Genomic DNA, 18,601 nt, shown 5'->3' with positions numbered 1-18,601 from the left:
AACAGGAAGCTGTTATATATTTTAATGATATTTTGTTTCTATTTGTAATTGGAAACAGGCAAATGTCGCTACTGTTTAATAATATTAAAAATATAATTTTGGAAAAATCAGAAATTAGCAAAATTAAATGTGCAATTCAATCAATTACAATAGTATGGTTAGTTTCGCAATTGCAATGTACTTATTTCAAGTTTGATGATATTTTCTAGTTTTGATTTTAGTCAGTTATGAGTTATATTTTAACCAGTACATAATTTATGCAAGACTAGACGTTACATATTTGTTATGATTTTTATTTTAGAATATTCACCCTGTATACATATTTTATTACACAAAAAATTTTAATTTCTCAGAACTTATTACTGGATAGTAGAAAATAATTCTATAAGATTTTATTGCATTGCATGTCTTAGTAGCAATCTATAAATACATGTATCTAATTATCGATTGACAAAATATAGAATCTGTTTTTTAAAATACAATACAAAATTCATGATTCAGATTTACCAAAAGATAATATTAGATAATAAAAATAAATGCTATTTGAATAGATCTTATTACATTGTATTTCTTGTAAAATACATAAATGCATGAAACTATCAATTATTTGACCAAATAGAGATTATGTCTTTAAAAGTATACTATTAGGTTCTGAATTCAAGATTTACCAGTATTTCTTTCACTAAATGCATTTTCTTACTAATTTGGCTATACTACTAAACGAGACCATGCTGCAAATATTGATCTAATAACACATTTCCGTTAATATTTTGTATAAATATTCACTAAATGCATATTGTTTAATAATATATAGATACAAAATATATAAATAAAACCTCTAATAATAATTAGACTCTAAATGAAATTACAAAAACTCTACACTTACCATCTAATTAGAGGTTTATATGTTTAGGTATAATATATATATATACAAAAGGATGAGATTTAATTATGACTATGATTTTTAAAGAATAATCTTGACAATGCTTTAGTTGAAATTTACTTTATAATTCACAATAACGTATATTAAGGCATTTTCACATCTTCTTAATCTGAAATGGCTGGGGACTATACAAATGTGCGGCAAACCCATGTAAAAGGATCCCTGATCGGTTTTATACCCAATTCATAACTAAAAAGTTTTTCAGACCCTTTCTTAATTGGAGATAAAACTCCAGAAATTAGAAATAATTTTATTATCATTTTTATATTAAATATTTTGATTTATAAAAAAAATCAAAGATTCAATGTATAGATCCACGGGTCCATGTTCATGGATTAACGAAAACGTGTCTTTGATGATTCACAGGGGGTTCCACGTGCCTCATGCTACTCGGGTGGTGTATTTGTATCTGGTAGAGTAGGCGGTACGCGAGACAGCACCATTTCGAGTTCTCGACGTCCCCATGCACCCTAGCTAGAAACCTAATTGTTTCTTTTATGGGGCGTGGCTCCTACCACGAGTGTTATATGACGATGTGAGTTGTGAATGCTCATGATTATTACCATGATATTTCGACATATCTTTTTAAATAAGACGATGAAGGGAATTTGAACATATCTGGCTGCACCCGGTTTTTGCTATGATTCGCATTAGTTCTGAAGCCGAACCGAATAATGGTAACTTTTGGAGATTTAGGTGGAACTTCCCAGTGGGCGCAGCTAGAGGTTTTTGGTAAGAGTAGTGGTAGGAGTTCTTGAAGCTCAATTTCCTACTGCCGGTGGTGGTTGGAGGATTGAGTTTCTTCGACTGAGGTTTGTAAAGTTGTCCGGAGATGGCATCAATCATTTGGAGCAGCGTTAGCAGGCAAGCCAATTTCTACTGCAGCGTGGTCTCATATTTCATCAAATGTGTCATCTCCATTTGGCAATGCATTCATTTGGCCAACCTCTAGCTTCTGCTATGCTTCTTAGACCATCTTCAACGCAGGCCTTTAAGTTGGCTCTTGGGCCGAAAATATATTAAAAAAATGAAAAAGAAGAAGAAAGAGTGAAACTTGCCTCTTCCGGAAGGTGTAGAAGGCCCGACTCTTGGAAGGCACGTGTCACGCGATGAAGGCAAGAGGAGAGATTACGCGTCTCACGCGTTCAATTCATTCTCCGCCTCTCTCTATCTATCTCTCTCTCTCTCTCTCTCTCTCTCTCTCTCTCTCTCTCTCTCTCTCTCTCTCTCTCTCTCTCTCTCTCTTGAAACCTCTCTTCGACGAAGGCGTTTTCTTCGTCTCTTCGGTGACTCCTCTCGGCGACGTCTGTTCTGTGGCTTCCAGCGGCAACGTATCTGTCGGTGGCTCACGTCGGCGACTTCTCTCTCGGTGGTTATCCTCGACGCGACGAAGCTCTGTCTCGGTTGTTCTCCTGAAATCGAAAGGTAAGCGATTGTTCATGCATGTCTTAGATTATCCATATTCTTGCTCTGATCGGTTGTTTCTTTGTGTAGTTTGTTGGTTGTCGGCAAATCTGTCTCGCGGTGGATTTTGTGGTCGAAGATTTCCCTCGGTCTCTCACCTCAAATCGAAAGGTAAACAAGTTCTGATGCAGTGTTATGCATGTGACGTATGATTGAATATCTTGTTCTGAACTGAATTTCAAAATTTTTATGTGTTTGATTCGAGTATGTTCTGTTTTAAGAACGATGGATCAAATATGATTAGTTAGTTAGTTTGTTTCAATTAAGACTGAGCTGTAGTGTTGATTTGCTAAGTGGTTTGAATTGTGGTCTAATAAATTTATTAAACTTGATTTGTCTGTTGTTTTGCTTTCTGCTAGCTGAATCAATTTTGTTTCTGTTTTTTAGTTGTCAGTAAGCGGATCAAGGTTCAGCGAGCATAGTAGCATGGATCAAAGGTTGAGAGCACAAATAAGGTTAGTGTTACTCTACCTTTCTGGTCGTGGATGAATTGGTGTAGTTTAGTCTGTGGTTAGAATTAAATCGAGTGTAATTAATGTGGTGGTTAGAGTTAGATAATGGTGTGATAAACAGAAGTGATGGCTATCTAGAAAATGGTTGGGTGATAAATAGGAGTGAAGTCTCTCTCGTTTTTGTTTGTTGGTTGACATGAATGCATATTCTATTCCTTCTTTGCCATCTATAAACACACATTCCTCCTTCACTTTTTTATCATCTCCTTCATCCTTCTTCTTAACTTCTTCTCTCTATGGATTCTCAAAGCCAATCTTCTAGCTTTTTAGAATTACTTAACAGTCAAGTACCCAACAATGAAAACCCATCTCGGTTACTGAGTTTTTCACATAGTCCAACCGTTGAGGAATCTTCTTCACGTGCACAAACCGGTGAGGAGAAAAACAAGCAAAGGTGCAAGTGGACAACAGCTGAAGACCTGGTCCTCATAAGTTCATGGCTGAATACCTCCAAGGATCCAGTAGTTGGAAATGAGCAAAAGTCAGGAACCTTTTGGAAGAGGATTGCCACTTATTATAATGCAAGTCCGAAAGTGGTTGGTTTCCCTAAGAGAGAGGTTAGCCACTGTAAGCAAAGGTGGGGAAAGATAAATGAAGGTGTCTGCAAGTTTGTGGGGTCTTATGACGCTGCATCTAAACAGAGGAGCAGTGGCCATAATGAAGATGATGTTTTGAAGGCTGCACATCAAATTTTCACCAATGATTACAAGCTTAAGTTCTCATTGGAGCATGCCTGGCGGGAGCTTAGGAATGATCAGAAATGGTGTGGGATTTATGGAAGTAGTCAACAAAGCTCTGGTTCAAAAAGAAAGAGGGTGGGGGAACAACCATCTTTTCAGTCATCAGCATCTATGCCGAGTGTCAATGCAGATGATGAATCAACAGCTAGTCCTATTGGCGTTAAGGCAGCAAAGGCCAACAAGGGTAAAAGGTCAGTGGGAGAAGGAGAGAAGATTGTGGAAGGGTTTCAGCAAATGTGGGAGCTAAAGCAGAAGGACACTCAAGAACAGTTTGCTCTCGAAAATATGAAGGATAAGGTTAACAAGACCAAACTGCTTAACAGTTTGCTCTCGAGAACAGAGCCACTTAATGAAATAGAAGTGGCTCTTAAGAACAAACTGATGACCGAAATGTTCTTCTTTCTCTCTTAAACCCCAAACGAAACAACCAAGCTTTGTTACCAAGCAAGCTTTGTTACCAAACGCAAGCCACAAACCATCTTCCCGTGTATAATCCCCTTCGAGATTACCAACCCAAACCCAAATCACATATTATCTTCTTACCAAATCACATTTTTTCTTTCTTACCAAATCACATTCCCTCTCCTAACCAAACATGGCATCTTCTTCAGAAAACAATTATGAAGATTCACTTGATGATTACTTTGATCAATATTTTAATCAAGCCTTTGAGGATTTATCCATTCTTCATCAACAAGAACTTAGGAAAAAAAAAAAACGAGCCTATATCGAAAGACATCGTGAAGAAGGGCACATTCGTTTATGGAATGATTATTTCAGTAAAACTCCAACATATCCTGAAAATTTCTTCCGACGACGATTTAGAATGAACAAGCGATTGTTCATGCATATTGTTGATCGGTTCTCCAATGAGGTTGAATTCTTTCAACAAACGCAAGATGCGCTCGGAAGGAATAGTCTCTCCCCACTTCAGAAGTGTACAGCAGCGATTCGTGTCTTGGCCTATGGTACTGCAGCTGATGCTGTTGACGAATACCTCCGACTCGGTGAAACTACTACTCGGTCATGTGTCGAACATTTTGTGGAAGGCATAATATATTTATTCGGGGAGGAGTATCTAAGAAGACCAACACCGGATGATCTTCAACGTCTACTTAATGTTGCTGAGGCTCGTGGATTTCCCGGGATGATAGGATGCATCGATTGTATGCATTGGGAGTGGAAGAATTGTCCCACCGCTTGGAAAGGACAATATGCACGTGGCTCGGGAAAACCAACAATCGTTTTGGAGGCGGTTGCTTCGTATGATCTATGGATATGGCATGCGTTTTTTGGACCTCCAGGTACCTTAAATGATATCAATGTTCTTGATCGTTCACCTATTTTTGATGACATAATTAATGGTCAAGCTCCGCAAGTCACCTTCTATGTCAATGAAAGAGAGTATCACATGGCTTACTATCTCACCGACGGTATTTATCCGAAATGGGCAACTTTTATCCAATCAATTTCAAGTCCACAACAGCCGAAAGAGGTTTTATTTGCTAAACAACAAGAAGCTCTCCGAAAAGATGTCGAGCGTGCTTTTGGCGTCTTGCAAGCTCGCTTTGCCATAGTTAAAAATCCGGCACTTTTTTTGGGATAAAATCAAAATTGGGAAGATTATGAGAGCATGTATCATACTCCATAACATGATAGTAGAAGACGAACGAGATGGATACACTCTAAATAATCTTTCAGAGTTCCAGCAAGAAGAAAACACCGGAAGTTCACGTGTCGATCTCGATTATGATAGGGAAATACCTTCAAATCTCGGGAATATCATGGATGCTCGAACTAGAATTCGTGATCAACCAATGCATAAACAACTGAAAAATGATTTGGTTGAACATCTATGGAATAAATTCGGATGTGGTTAAGACAACAATTGAGTTTGGATGTTTCTTTAAAATTTTACTACTCTTTGTTTTAATGCTTTTTTAATAAATGTTTCAAATATTTTGTTTTATTAAATTTTATTTAATAAATCATTTTATGTTTAATAATTTTTAATTTAAGAACCCAAATTTAAGAACTTTACCATTGGAACCACAATATTAAGTCTCTCTTAACAGTTACCTCTTAACTATCATTAATTATTAAATAATTGTTAAGAGCCAAAGTTAACCTCTTAGGGTTGAAGATGGTCTTAGTTCTATGAGTTAAGATTGCTTGATTGTTCTTTAGGTCTCTAGATGTTGCTTTTTCTTCTTCTTCCCTATGTTGTTTAGATTTTTTTTTTCCTTTCTCTGCTACTAGTGTCTTTTTGTAAATTTTGTAAAATACTAAAAATGGTATAAAATTTTAACATTTTTACCAAAAACTTTTAATAGAAGAAAGTTCAAATAAGGTGATACAATTGGATTTTGGTGGGACAAGTGCAATGTTAGACTTAATTTCACACTGTTGATCATGCATTTTCCATCATATTTGATGTTACATCCGCATTTTGTTTTTTTATGGATTGGTCGACTCTAATAACCGTTTTTATATTTCTTTTAGTTTAACTGATAAATAATTTATTAGAATTCTGATACTACCATAGAAAACTTTATTGAAAAGATCAAAACAATTATGTATATATATTTAGAATTTTCAGAGAGGTTTGTTTAATTTCTATTATTTAATGTACTAAATATTTCACAACACATATTCATAGTATGTTATAATGGATGTCACCAGCATTCCAGTCCCAATCTTACTAGCTGGCGGTGGACACTACGGATGTATTAGCGTACGCAAACAAAACGATCGGAACAAGTCATCGACAACTCAACTCCGTGAAGACGTTGCTTATTGACGTTGTACCTTTCTCAGATTGGGACATGCTTCCAGTGAAAGCAGGAGCGTTAGGTAAAGGAATGGTGATAGTCTCACTGCCTAGCCAGACTATTACCGAGCTCATGGTTGGTCTGTTCCCTGCATTCTCTTGAACACACAACAAACCAATCTGAATCAACTTAATGATCTCGTTACTCGGATTCTCTACCAAGAAAGGATCAATTATAATCTCAGGCTTTCCTTCAACCCATCTCTTCCATGCCTGAACCAAAAAGATATATGTTACGTTTGAAGATAAGAGAAAATGGAGAAAATATTGATACAATGTGAAAGAAGCTTACATAAGCTGCAAGTCCTTCCCCTTTGAAGCTATTGTTTTTTCCACCGCTTATCATCTCTAGAAGCACAACCCCGAAGCTATATACATCAGATTTAGCTGAGATTTGCCCGTGATTCAGGTATTCAGGAGCCATATATCCACTACATATATGCAAATTAATTCATTTATGTAATATATATGTCTTTAATGTTGAGTGACGCTTGAAGTCAAACAAAAAAATATTAATTGGTATATTTTTACCGGGTTCCAGCTATTCGTCTTGTTTCAGCTCGAGTCTCATCAGCTTCGAACAACCTTGCGGTCCCGAAGTCTGCAACTTTAGGGTTCATCTCCGCATCTAAAAGGATGTTGCTTGCTTTCAAGTCTCGGTGAATAATCTTTAGCTGAGAATCTTCATGAAGATAAAGAAGACCTCGAGCTATGCCTTCTATAATTTTGAATCTCACCTCCCATGTAAGAAGTGAACGCTTCTCTTCGTCTGTATAGCTCAAAGAATCATTTTATTGCCAAAAGTTTCTAAAATTATATAAAACTTTCCTTTTTTAACTTGTATAAAACTTGCAGCTCTCTTTGGAAGCCTTACCGAAGATAAAATGATCAAGACTTGAGTTGGGGACAAACTCGTAGATAAGAATCTCTTCATCTCCTTCATTACAGAACCCAAGAAGCTTAACTAGATTCCTATGTTGGAGTCTTGTCAAGAGTGAAACCTCATTCTTAAACTCTAAGTCTCCTTGCCCTGAACCTTTTGTTAATCTCTTCACAGCTATCTCTTGGCCATTTGGTAATGTCCCCTTATGGACCGTACCAAATCCACCTTGACCAAGCTTACGTTCAGACGAAAAGTCATTGGTTGCCATTAAGATTGAACCAAGATCAAACCGTAGCATAGGTTGGCCATTAGAATCAGAGTACTCTGCAGTACCAACTAGAAAATAATAATAATAATAATAATAATAAGTCTTATTGTCTATATAATAAGGTTGATTGAAACAAGCTACAGGTAGGTACCATTGCATCCGTTGTATGAGTTTTTCCTCCGGGCATAGAATTTTATGAGACCAATAAATACCAACAGATTAATGAGACTAGGAACCACAATTATCGCAATAGTTCCGCTATACCTAATGCTTCTTCCTGCAAATTATTCACCCATTTCAGTATGAGAACCTCATTTTACAAATTATGAGTCTATGACCAGTGGCAGTGCTAGAAATTTTTTTAACTGGGGTCGTAATATATAAATTTAATACTACTTTTTAACTAAATATTATAGTAATTTTAGAAAGAAAAAAATACACTAAAAATTGGTTTCCCTAATTTTAGGGGGGTTCACATGACCCCCCAAGTCTCTTAATGCCTCCGGCCTTGTCTATGACGATGCTCTAGTTAAGTGTTTTTTAATGTCTAGAGGTTCTAGATCCGAATACCCATACATCTTCTAGGACGAGACCCATACATAAATCTTTTCAAAAGAGTTAACTTTTCCCAACGACAATTAAACCCATGACCCCTTAAATCTATACTAGGTAATTAAAAAAGTTTTAGCCACTATGCTTACTCGTAGGTCTAGTTAAGCCTTTAACTCAGTTGTTTTACCTTTCTTGTCTGTTATAAAGGTTCCATTTGCCTGAGCCTGTGGTCCAGGAGGTGCAGGAACCCTTGTTACATTATCAAAAGCACCATGGAAAGCATACAGATCCCACCTGAAAACACAGCTCGGGCGACTAACCTCGCCTCCTTGTCTTCCCCAAAACTGTTTCTTAAAATATGTCGCACACTTTTCCAAACATATCTTGCACTCGCGGGAAGTTATGTCGGGCGTGCATTGCATCAGCATGTATACATTTGGAAACTCCGTGAACTCGGCTTCTACAGCACTATAGTACTTGAGCATGGAGGAAGTTTCAGCTTCTGCGGCATCCTCGATGGTCCGATTAACCGTTGCTTCCCACTGTTGTCTGAAAAGCGTCATGTCCTTGGATGGCTCGATAGTAAGTGCATTTGGATATATAACAGCAGGTACAAGCTGGAAGTTCTTGAAAGTTGAGTGGTTTGAGGAACGTACAAGACAATTAACATGGTCTCCATCGTCATTGTCCCACTTGAACGAATCCATTCGGTTTGGACAACCAGTTTGTATCTCCTGAGTCACCTTTTCGACACAGCTGATACAATCTTGCTGCTCGTAGCCTCTTTTGCAGAGGACAAGAGCGTGGACTGAGTTAGGACTTTTGCCGAGCGAGGCGTTGTAGAATCCGCCGTTGGCGACGACTTTTGAAGCAAGAGTGGAGAAGAGATTGTCACGATTCTGAAAGTAGCTGCTGTTACCGTTGATGAAGCTTCCGCTACACGTGACGGCGTTAGCGACGTCGAGGTTTTGAAGGACAATAAGAAGAGAAGAAGAGAGGAAGATTATCAAAACAGGGTTGAGACCCATTATTTAAGATGATGATAATAATTAAAGAAATTTTGTTGTAGAAGATGTATTTCTTTCTCGTATTACCTTGTTATTGTTAAGAAGTAATCGACTTAAGAGCTTTGTTATATTTATAGGTGAGATCAGAGAACGTTGCTTGACGGGCAAAGACTGAGAAAATGTGTATTGGTTGATTTACAAAGATGGAAAACAGCCACCTAAGTTACTTTAGAATTATACGGAGTTCTTTTTTTGTCAAACCATTATTACTATTAGAAGCTGTTATAATATATGAAAGTATTTTACGTTAGGAACCGAAAGAAAATTGAATGTAAGCAAATGTTTTCGCAAAATGTAAACAAGCAAAGTTATAAAGAAATTTGCATGAATTCTCATAGCAAAAACTGCATATTTAACTGCATGTAATTCGGATGAACAGCATAATCTAATACATAATAGACCATTGCAAAGTAAAAGATAGACCTGGGCGTTCAGTTTTTTCTTCTGATCGATTTCTGTTAGGTTAATTCGGGTTTTGAGCTTTACATTTTTTAACTTCTAGTAACTAAACATGAACCACACCAAAATTGGTTAAGATTGCTTTGATTATCTTTCCGTTCAGTTTGGTACGGATCTTTTTGTCAAAACCTAAAAATATCTAAAAGTTTTTTTTTGTCTAAAAATATCTAAAAGTTTGGGTACAATTCAATTATGATTAATGTTTTTGTATATTCTAAACTATCAAAATACCCAAAAATACTCAAATTACCCATATAATAAATATTTGAATTACGTAATGTTTTATATACTTTGTTCTGTAAAAATCTTTTTATTTAAAGCCAAACTAAAGATTTTAATAATAAGAAACCGTTCAAAGATTCTTGCCGTAGCTGCATTTTTTTTGTCTTCAGCAGCAGAAACCGTTCAATGAAGGTTTTGGACGTGTCTTTAGGATATAGAATTATCGAAAGTCTCTTACTTGCTCCATACGTCACTGTTTCTAACAATTTTTTTTTCTTTAAGAATTATGGGGATGATACAAGTTTTTACCATCAGACTAATTCCTGTATATTGATATAAGCATTAAGTAACCTTTTTTTTAGAAAGTGCGTTAGCTTATTCACCAAGTTATTTAATAGATCTAAAACATATATTATTTTGATTGGCCAAATTAAAATATTTAAGTAATTTCAGCTTTAAGATTTTCCAAAAAATTCCACATGAAAAATAAATAACAATAGCAAATGCCTATATTTTTATGTACTTAATGTTTACTCGTCAAGATTCTTTACAAATGAATATTTATTTATTTAAAACCAAACTAAAGGTTTTGATAATAAGACGTCTTCTCAGATTTTTTTTTTTTCTGTTTTAAAGAAAAAATGTCAATTAAACCCTTAAATATTAAGATTTGGTTAAAAACCACTAACTTTTTCTTCTCTCCAAACAAACCTCAAAGTATAAATTGACTGAATCATATAAATTTCCAAAAAGTAATGTGAACAAAAATTATTAAAATTAATCTTAATCTATTAAAATAAAAATCACAGTTATTTAATGAGGTTATAAAATCGAGTTTTCATTAAAATTTATCAATTAGATGTATTTTTCTATCTACCTAGTAATATCCCAACAATAAATAGAATTCGAGTGAAAATGAATAATATCTGACAATAATTTCCATTGAAAATTATATTAGTCTTAATTTCTCATTAACTATAATTTTGTCTTTTTACACTCTCTGCTAACTATATAGATAGCCTGCTTCATCAAACCTGAGACATTATCATATAAAAGCTAAACTATTAAACCAACTAAATAAATTAGACTGTACATGTAATTGAACTGGATCTTGCAATTGGCAAAACTTTATACTCTTGCCACTATTCCAGCATTAAATAAATCCAATACATGTTATTTGTAGTATACAAGTCATATGTTTCATTACCATCATAACAGACATATTATGAAAGTGTGAAACTATACCACTAAATCGACCAAATTACATTACACCTTACACATAATTTAACCGGTAATGTAATTTGCCTAAGCTTTATGAGTGTTATTTGTGCATAAACATTTGCAATACATAAATACGAATATGCAGTATAATTATTAGCATCTGACAAATAATTTTGGTTTACAGTAATATTGTAGCTGGAGAACCGGGGCGTCTAGCTCTGGTGGTAAAGGGCTCACAGCTGTGAGTACCGCCACCTGGGTTCGATTTCCGGCCACTGCGGATTTCACATTCGGGCCGCAGCGACACAGATTAGTTCCTTGGGCCTAGGAAGCCGTTGGGAAAACTGTGTATAATCAAAAAAAAATATTGTAGCTGGAGACTTTGTAAAGGTTGTTGATGCACAAATCACTATCTTCACCCTCAATGTAAATTGTTCTAATACCTTTTATGTATTATGAAGAATTATGTCAATAAATTCGTTCTCACCAAAAGCAGAATGTAAATTGTTTTAATACCTTTCATGTAGCAATATTAAGCACCTATTTTAAACCGTGTGTTGTTTATCTAAGAAAATGTAACAAATCCGGTCTAAAATAAAGGAGGTTTTGGTTGAAAGAGTCGTGAGTCTGAGTCAATTTCTGTTAATAAATAATGTCCTAGTCTAGTGGAAGTCTAATTCTATTTCTGTGTAACTTTTGTAGGATTTCTGTTTTCGTAAGGCTACTTATAATAATCGAGTTCTCACAGTTTCCATTCTCTAGGTAACGAAAGAGCTTACTTACAACACTGAGTATCTTTGATCAAAAACATGGCTAGCTAAGACCTCAGAAGATTCTCAAGGTTAGTTCTCTCAAATTATAATGTAACCAAAAACTCAATATCAAAATCCACGCACATGAATTTCATTCTTAAAAATGTTTTCTTTAAAAAAAAAAAGTTGAAGGTTATGAATCGAATAACCCCTTGTTAACATTTAGTAAGAGTATTTCGGTAAATGATTTGAAGTGAGTTCTCAATGCTTTATAAAAATTCATGTGTAAGTTCTAAAACATGTGCTATGCCTTGAATTTTGTTTCTAATACATCCAACTACAATGAAATATTAAAAAAATATTAGTAAATAAACACTGATACGATTGCTAAATATGTAGTAAAATCTGCAAAGCTTAGATTTAGATTATGTTGAAACTGATTGAATAGACCCTCTAGATTGAATATTTTAAAATAAAATAAGTGAAATAACGTTTATAATGCTTAGATAACAAATAATGTTTGGTTTAAACTTATTATTTCAAGACTTACTTCATATGTATCTCTTTTTTTGGTCAACTTCCTTCATATTTATTCAAATGACATAAGTCTAACAAAGGATATAAGTAGAAATGTAGAATCACGACATAACTGTGTAATGATAACGTTTGCTTTCTCAATAACATGGAGAGACCATGTTCTTGCATATGAAGAATAAAAAACATAACTCTGTATGTGATTACACAAACAAAGGAATACATGACAACATTTCAAAACGAAAAACAGATACAAATCCAGATGATCATCCAACATGAATCAACAAAACTAAGTCTTTTAACTTAAAATAAAGTTTCTGGATTCAATAATCAGCAAAAAGAAAAAAACTCACAAGTAATTTCCCAGCCATGGAAGCTCCTTGTTGTCTTTCAATGCAAAAGCAACATCATCACTTGGAAAGTTCAGCTGCAGCTTCTGCAACCTATGCCTCTCTCCAGGCTCACAGAGAATGATTCTGCATTCACCAAGCTCGCAACCCACTTTGAGAAGAACGTCCCAACCAGGAAAAGCTTCTCCATTGGTTCCGCAAAGAGACGACACAGTCGTCGCCACTCTATCAAACGTTGTCTCAGCCATTCCTGTCTTGTAAAGCTCATGAACCATAGCCGTCAAGTAGATCTTACTCAGTTTCGAAACGCTCTTCATAACTTGAATGTGAGGTGCTTGAAACATCTCTTGGATCGCCGCTTCAACATCTGACATAACCACCAGCTGGTTCTTTGCAGATGTGTTGTCCTTTAGACGGTAATCCGCCACTTCAGCTGCACGCCTGCATATCTCGAGGGCACGTCTTGCATCTCCTGAGATCGCAGCTACTTTCCTCGAAGCAAACTCAATGGCTTGCTTCTCGAAAGCGTCGATCCCTTTCAGCCTTGTGGAGATGATTTCTTGTAGCTGAGTGTGGTTATAAGGACCGAAGCATAGTCTCTGTATACCCATTCGGCTTGAGATCCGAGGAAGCAGCTTCTCCGGAAGATCCATAGTGTTGGCTATCCCCAACACAATCAGCTTGGAGTTAGGCTTGGTGGGCCAATCCAAAATGTTGTATAGAACAGACTGGTTTCTAGTAACCAGAAGATCAAGCTCGTCGATGAGAAGTATGCAAGGCTTCTCGTCCTCTTTCCCAATACGTTTCCCTTCTGAAAATCTCTCATTCAGAGAGTGTAAAGCTTTCTTCCAACCAACGCGATGACCACTCAATGCTTCGTAGATCACAGTGTAAATCTTCTCAGGCGAAGCCAGTTTGAGACCGTTGATCTCCACGAAGCAATACGGGCTTACGATCCCTGCTTCAACCTCAGCCTTCAGATTCTTCATAACAGATAGCACACTAACAGTCTTCCCTGTCCCGGGAACACCGTGAATGTACATACACCTTCCTAAACACTGATCATCCGAGATGGAACCTTTTATAAACGCAGTGATCTCTTCCATCTCCTTGTTCCTACAAGGAAGAGACTTAGGCCTTGTCGCCAACAACAAAGTAGCTTTCGCTTTCTCCAACTCACTCTGCTTATGGCATCTCACATGCTCAGGAATCCTCTTCGCTCCGACCTTGTCGAGTCCAAAGAACCTTCCTTTAAGCGAATTAGCAGCTTTTGAACTCGCTAAACCTCTCTTACTCTTGGAATCACGCACACTTGCTTCATCTTCAACCTCCATCACTTCATCATCACTATCACCAACCTCTTCTTCTTCTTTCATCCACTCATGGTCATCACTCTCGCAATCTCCATCAGCCAATTCAGCCAAACGCTTGAAGCTATGCCAATGCACATCGTACTCATACTCACACAAAAACACATCATCACCATCGTTACTCGCCTTCGCAAACTCCTTAGGAGACTTGACAAAACAATGCCTAAGCACAGATCTCATCTCCACGTCAGCAAAATCATTCGTTAAATAAACCTCTCGTTTCAGATTATGCGGTTGACGCCCCGAAGCAGTCTCTTCAGGTATCATATACCAACGAGCACGAACCCAATACACACCGTCCGCTCCTCTCCATAGCTTCTCGATCCGAGCAGCCCATAGATCGCTCGAGAGAAGCTTCTCCCTCGCGGTTCTCGCCACCTTCTTCCCTTCCGGTGGCTTCGGAGCCTCGAGCGTGTGGCCTTGACAAAACTGACAGATCCAATCGCCTTCGGGGACTTCTTTCAACGGCGGCTTCAAGCATTTGAGATGGAACCCGCCTAAGCAATGGTCGCACTCGAGCATCACGTTGTTGCTACTTCCTGATTTGAAGCAGATCCGGCAATCTTCGAATTCGGCGTCGTCGTCGTCTTCTTCGTCTTCTTTTCTCTTAACGTAAACATCGTCGCCTATTTGGAACTCGACGGAATCGAATTCGACTTTGGTGTAGTAAACTCTCTTGTTGGAGCTTCTTTCGGCGGTTTTCCTCTTCTTCTCCGATCGAATCGGAGATACAGGAGAGAAGGAAACCTCGTCGACATTGGATTTGGATTTGCTCTTCTTCGGAGTTTGGAGATCATCGGTGGGTTGTTTTCTGGGCGCTCTCTCCCGCTTTCGGATGAGATTCATTTCTTCAATCGGAGGATTGAGATTCTCTTGGTCGTTGTCTCCGAGATCGATCTTGCGGGAGACATGGCGAGCGGATCTGCGGAGAGGAGTGAGAGTCTGTGGGGTTTGGGGAGTGAGATGCGATCGCGTTGCTGAAGAAGAAGAAGGAGATAGGTACGATTTGCGATAGATGCTGTTAGTTGGGGTTTTGTTTGGGGATTGGAAGGTTTTGGTTCTAGGAGTTGAAGCAGCCATTGATGCTCAGAGAGACAGAGCTAGGGTTTCTGGGTGAAGGAGGCGGAGGAGGGATGGAGGTAGAGAGAGAAAGGAGATGGTTTCTGGTGGGAGGAGGGTTTTAGTGAGAAGGATTTGGCGGGAAATGTTCCCTCGAAGAAGAAATGTTTTTTTTTTTTTAATTGCTTTTACGAAAGGATTTTAATTTGGAAAGGAAATGGTTAAAGATTCTTTCATGGCTAAATAATTTATTAGTAGGAGATTTACTTGTCTTTAATAGATTGCAAGATTCATGCAACTTTGATTTCGAGATTCTAATTGACTAATGACTAGTGTCTAAAAATAGGTTTTGTGTTTTATCAATCTGTTTAATACACATTAATTAAGAGGTAAATGTTATGAACCAAATTGTAGATGGCTCATAACCAAGAGATTATGATTTGTAATCTTTCCATTTATCTATGACAGTGTAATCTCATATATAAGGAACCTCTATGTTATGAATAAAAATAGATTTTTTCATTACTTTTATAACACGTTATCAGCACAAAACTCTAAATCCCTAAGCTAATACCCAAATCGAAAAACCCTAACCCTAGCCGGCGATCCGACGAACCCTAAACCCCGATCGCGTCTCTTGTTCCCGCATCTGTTCCAGCTCGCGTCTCTTGTTCCCGCATCTGTTCCAGCTCGCGTCTCCGATCAGCTTCAGCCCAAGGCGTTCCTGATCCTAGCTCAGACGTTCGCGACCCGAGAGCAGCTCCAACACGCGACATCTTCCTCGTTCACGACAGTATCAGACAGTTCGCGTCCGACGATCAAGGCGTTCCCGATCAAGCAACAAAGGACGTCCGCGACCCGATAGAAGCGACTCGATCCATTCCAGCTCGCGTCCCGTTCGTGTCCAGCTCGCGGCTCAACTCCTTTGGTGGTCCGATTCAACAATCATCTAAGGTTAAAAGGTAATTCAAAACCTAACAACCCATAATCGAACATGGATTGATTGATAAAGAATGAAACCCTAAGACCCTAATCTTTATGAATCAAAACCATAGGGTAATATATCAAAAATCCTAATTGAGTAAATCGAAGCTCTAAAAGTTCGATACCCCAAACCCTAAATCAAGTTCCTACATGATTAAAACCCCAAATCGGTTTTTACAAGTTAAAATCCGATAAACCCTAACCCTATATCTATAAATCCTAAATAATATAAGTATCATAATTAGTTATACTATAATTATCAAATCACATATTAAATCTGATTGAATCTGATGCTATGTTGCAAGAATTGTTTGACCGTTAAATTGAAAGATTTATTTTCTCATCATGCTTGGTTAATTGTTCATCTGATTTAAAATTGTTTATACCGACCAGCCTTTTAAAACATTGATTGAATCAGATAGGTTGCTAGCTTGCTTTGCTTATATAATCCGATAGGTTGATATATTGATTGAGGTTTACTTGTTTAAAATCCGAATGATCTGATTGCATGATTCTTGAGGTTTAATATCATCTGCTAAGATTGATAGTTTTGTAATCTGATCTGTTTTAAATAGAAATCCTAAATAATTCGTATAATAGGTTATATTGATCTGATTTGGATGTCTTTGAGAATTGAGAATCCGTATGCTAGGTTGATAGATTCATGATAAAATCTAATGTCTTGAGGTTTAAGATTGTATGCTAAGTTCGATTAATTGATTGATCTGATTATATGTTTTTGAGGTTTGATAAATTCGGATACTAGATAAATTATTTACACACGGTTTATGCTAAATATCAATCAGCCTTGAAACTGATTCATTGAAATTCATGCTTGAAATCTATATTCTAGTATTGCTAAAATCATCCTTGAAACTGATTGAGTGATTAATAAATCTTTTTACTAGTCTTGCTAAAATCCATTGATTGTTAAACCTTAATTGCATGATTAATTGAATCCGTTTTTGCTAGTCTTGATAAACCATAATATTATGAGCACATAGAAATAGTATTGTTGAGACTTGCTAGAAATTGACTGATTGATTAAATGCCTTTAAGATTGATAGTTTCATTGTCCTCACAAGATTGAAATCCGAATTGATTATTTTTAAGAGTAAGGCCGCATGAAAATTTTACCTAAATATTGAGTGATATATGATTTGAGATGTCGAAAATCAACCTGGATTTTGCTGCCCTAAATCTCTCTGGAGATAATTATTTACGGTGGGCATTCGATACAAAGATTATCCTAAAGTCAAAAAGACTTGGTGAATGTATCATAGAATGCAATAATGCCAATGAGAAAGATTGATACATGGCAATATTAATTATTAGCCATCATCTTATTAAAAGTCTTAAAGATCAGTATCTGACTATAGAGAATCCTCTAGACCTTTAGACAGAGTTAAAAATCGAGATATGATCACCAAAGAACGGTGTTATTACCAAAGGCCCTATTTGATTGGAGGAATCCCAGAATCCAGGACTATAAGTCCGTGGATGAGTCTATTGCTAGCTGGGCAAAATAATGGATTACTGATGAGAAAAAGTGACTTGAGACCTCCTGGATTAACCCCATTACCTGATACCAATAAGGCCGCAGAAAAAAAAAAAAAGGTAACCACGTTCAGAATGATAGACCACACGGTCATGGCCGTGGAGGGTGGAAAGGACGTGGTCATGGCCACTATAACACATTTGGCCGTGGGGATCACTATGGCAGAGGCCGTGGGTATCAACCCAATTTGAGCCATGGTCAACGCAGTGGCCGTGGTATATCCTCTAAACCACAAAGCTCGACCAAATCAGTGTGCCATAGATGTGGAATGGGGAACCAATGGGCTAAGATATGAAGGACTCCCAAACATTTTTGTGACCTCTATGAAAGAGAGTCTGAAAGGGAAGAATCCTGAAACCCACTTGGTCTATAAAGATGGTGAAAATAATTTTGAACATGATCAAAATGATCTTATGGAATATGAGACTTATGATTGCCTAAAAGAATCAAGTTGGTAATCTGATTTCAACATCAAACTTGTGTGATTGCTTTGCTTGTATGCTTTCTCTGATTTTTATCTCCTTGAATTTATTTCTACACTGAAAAACGTCAATATAAGTACTAAAGCAGGTATCACCAGTCTGAAAGAAGACTATGGCTAGGCTAATATATTATTGCCTAAGGGTATGCATCTAAAAATCAGTGATGCCTTATATTCACCCAGCTCTAAGAGCAAGAGCAACCTATTGAGTTTTAAAGATATAAGAATGAATGGTTACCATATTGAAACAATGGACGAAGGAAACAAAGAGTTCCTTCAGATATATGTATAAAATCGCCCAAGGCCATAATAAGTCCTAAAGACTATACCTGCATTCTCTACTAACCTAGAC

At 36.9% G+C, this 18,601-nt stretch overlaps 3 protein-coding genes and 1 non-coding gene across 4 annotated transcripts; 1 reads left to right on the top strand and 3 right to left on the bottom strand.

Moving 5' to 3' along the window:
* The first annotated feature begins 1,617 nt into the window (after positions 1-1,617).
* Positions 1,618-4,070, top strand: LOC111208854 (glutathione S-transferase T3-like). The gene is made up of 4 exons (XM_048767816.1): positions 1,618-1,668; positions 2,438-2,518; positions 2,795-2,862; positions 3,203-4,070. The coding sequence occupies exons 1-4, from the start codon at positions 1,618-1,620 to the stop codon at positions 4,068-4,070; spliced, it is 1,068 nt and encodes a 355-aa protein (XP_048623773.1).
* A 2,271-nt stretch (positions 4,071-6,341) lies between these two features.
* LOC106379572 (putative cysteine-rich receptor-like protein kinase 39) lies at positions 6,342-12,372 on the bottom strand. The gene is made up of 6 exons (XM_013819500.3): positions 8,380-12,372; positions 7,792-7,917; positions 7,364-7,708; positions 7,021-7,258; positions 6,782-6,920; positions 6,342-6,702 (listed from the first exon to the last, which is right to left on the bottom strand). The coding sequence occupies exons 1-6, from the start codon at positions 9,218-9,220 to the stop codon at positions 6,421-6,423; spliced, it is 1,971 nt and encodes a 656-aa protein (XP_013674954.1). The 5' UTR covers positions 9,221-12,372; the 3' UTR covers positions 6,342-6,420.
* Positions 12,373-12,567: 195 nt separating this feature from the next.
* On the bottom strand, positions 12,568-15,481 carry LOC106381587 (origin of replication complex subunit 1B). Its single transcript, XM_013821503.3, has one exon. It carries the CDS (start codon positions 15,245-15,247, stop codon positions 12,797-12,799), a length of 2,451 nt encoding a protein of 816 aa, XP_013676957.1. The 5' UTR covers positions 15,248-15,481; the 3' UTR covers positions 12,568-12,796.
* Positions 14,211-14,284, bottom strand: LOC125593742. The gene has a single exon (XR_007329636.1). It is a non-coding gene; the product is annotated as a small nucleolar RNA snoR28 (small nucleolar RNA).
* Positions 15,482-18,601: the final 3,120 nt, after the last annotated feature.

This window comes from Brassica napus, chromosome C9 (genome assembly GCF_020379485.1).
Source record: "Brassica napus cultivar Da-Ae chromosome C9, Da-Ae, whole genome shotgun sequence".
In the NCBI taxonomy this organism is placed as follows: Eukaryota; Viridiplantae; Streptophyta; class Magnoliopsida; order Brassicales; family Brassicaceae; genus Brassica; species Brassica napus.
The sequence above is the reverse complement of the archived record's forward strand: the minus strand, read 5'-3'. Positions and strand labels throughout refer to the sequence as shown.

Bases quoted from the DNA above. Each gene is read 5' to 3' on its own strand.
- LOC111208854 (XM_048767816.1), top strand. From the start codon at position 1,618: ATGGTAACTTTTGGAGATTTAGGTGGAACTTCCCAGTGGGCGCAGCTA. The intron at 2,519-2,794 runs GTAAACAAGTTC...TCTGTTTTTTAG, and splicing joins CTCTCACCTCAAATCGAAAG to TTGTCAGTAAGCGGATCAAG. The intron at 2,863-3,202 runs GTTAGTGTTACT...ATTACTTAACAG, and splicing joins AGGTTGAGAGCACAAATAAG to TCAAGTACCCAACAATGAAA.
- LOC106379572 (XM_013819500.3), bottom strand. From the start codon at position 9,220: ATGGGTCTCAACCCTGTTTTGATAATCTTCCTCTCTTCTTCTCTTCTT. The intron at 7,918-8,379 runs GTAAAACAACTG...AATAATTTGCAG, and splicing joins CTTTATAACAGACAAGAAAG to GAAGAAGCATTAGGTATAGC. The intron at 7,709-7,791 runs GTACCTACCTGT...ATTATTTTCTAG, and splicing joins CTCATACAACGGATGCAATG to TTGGTACTGCAGAGTACTCT.
- LOC106381587 (XM_013821503.3), bottom strand. From the start codon at position 15,247: ATGGCTGCTTCAACTCCTAGAACCAAAACCTTCCAATCCCCAAACAAA.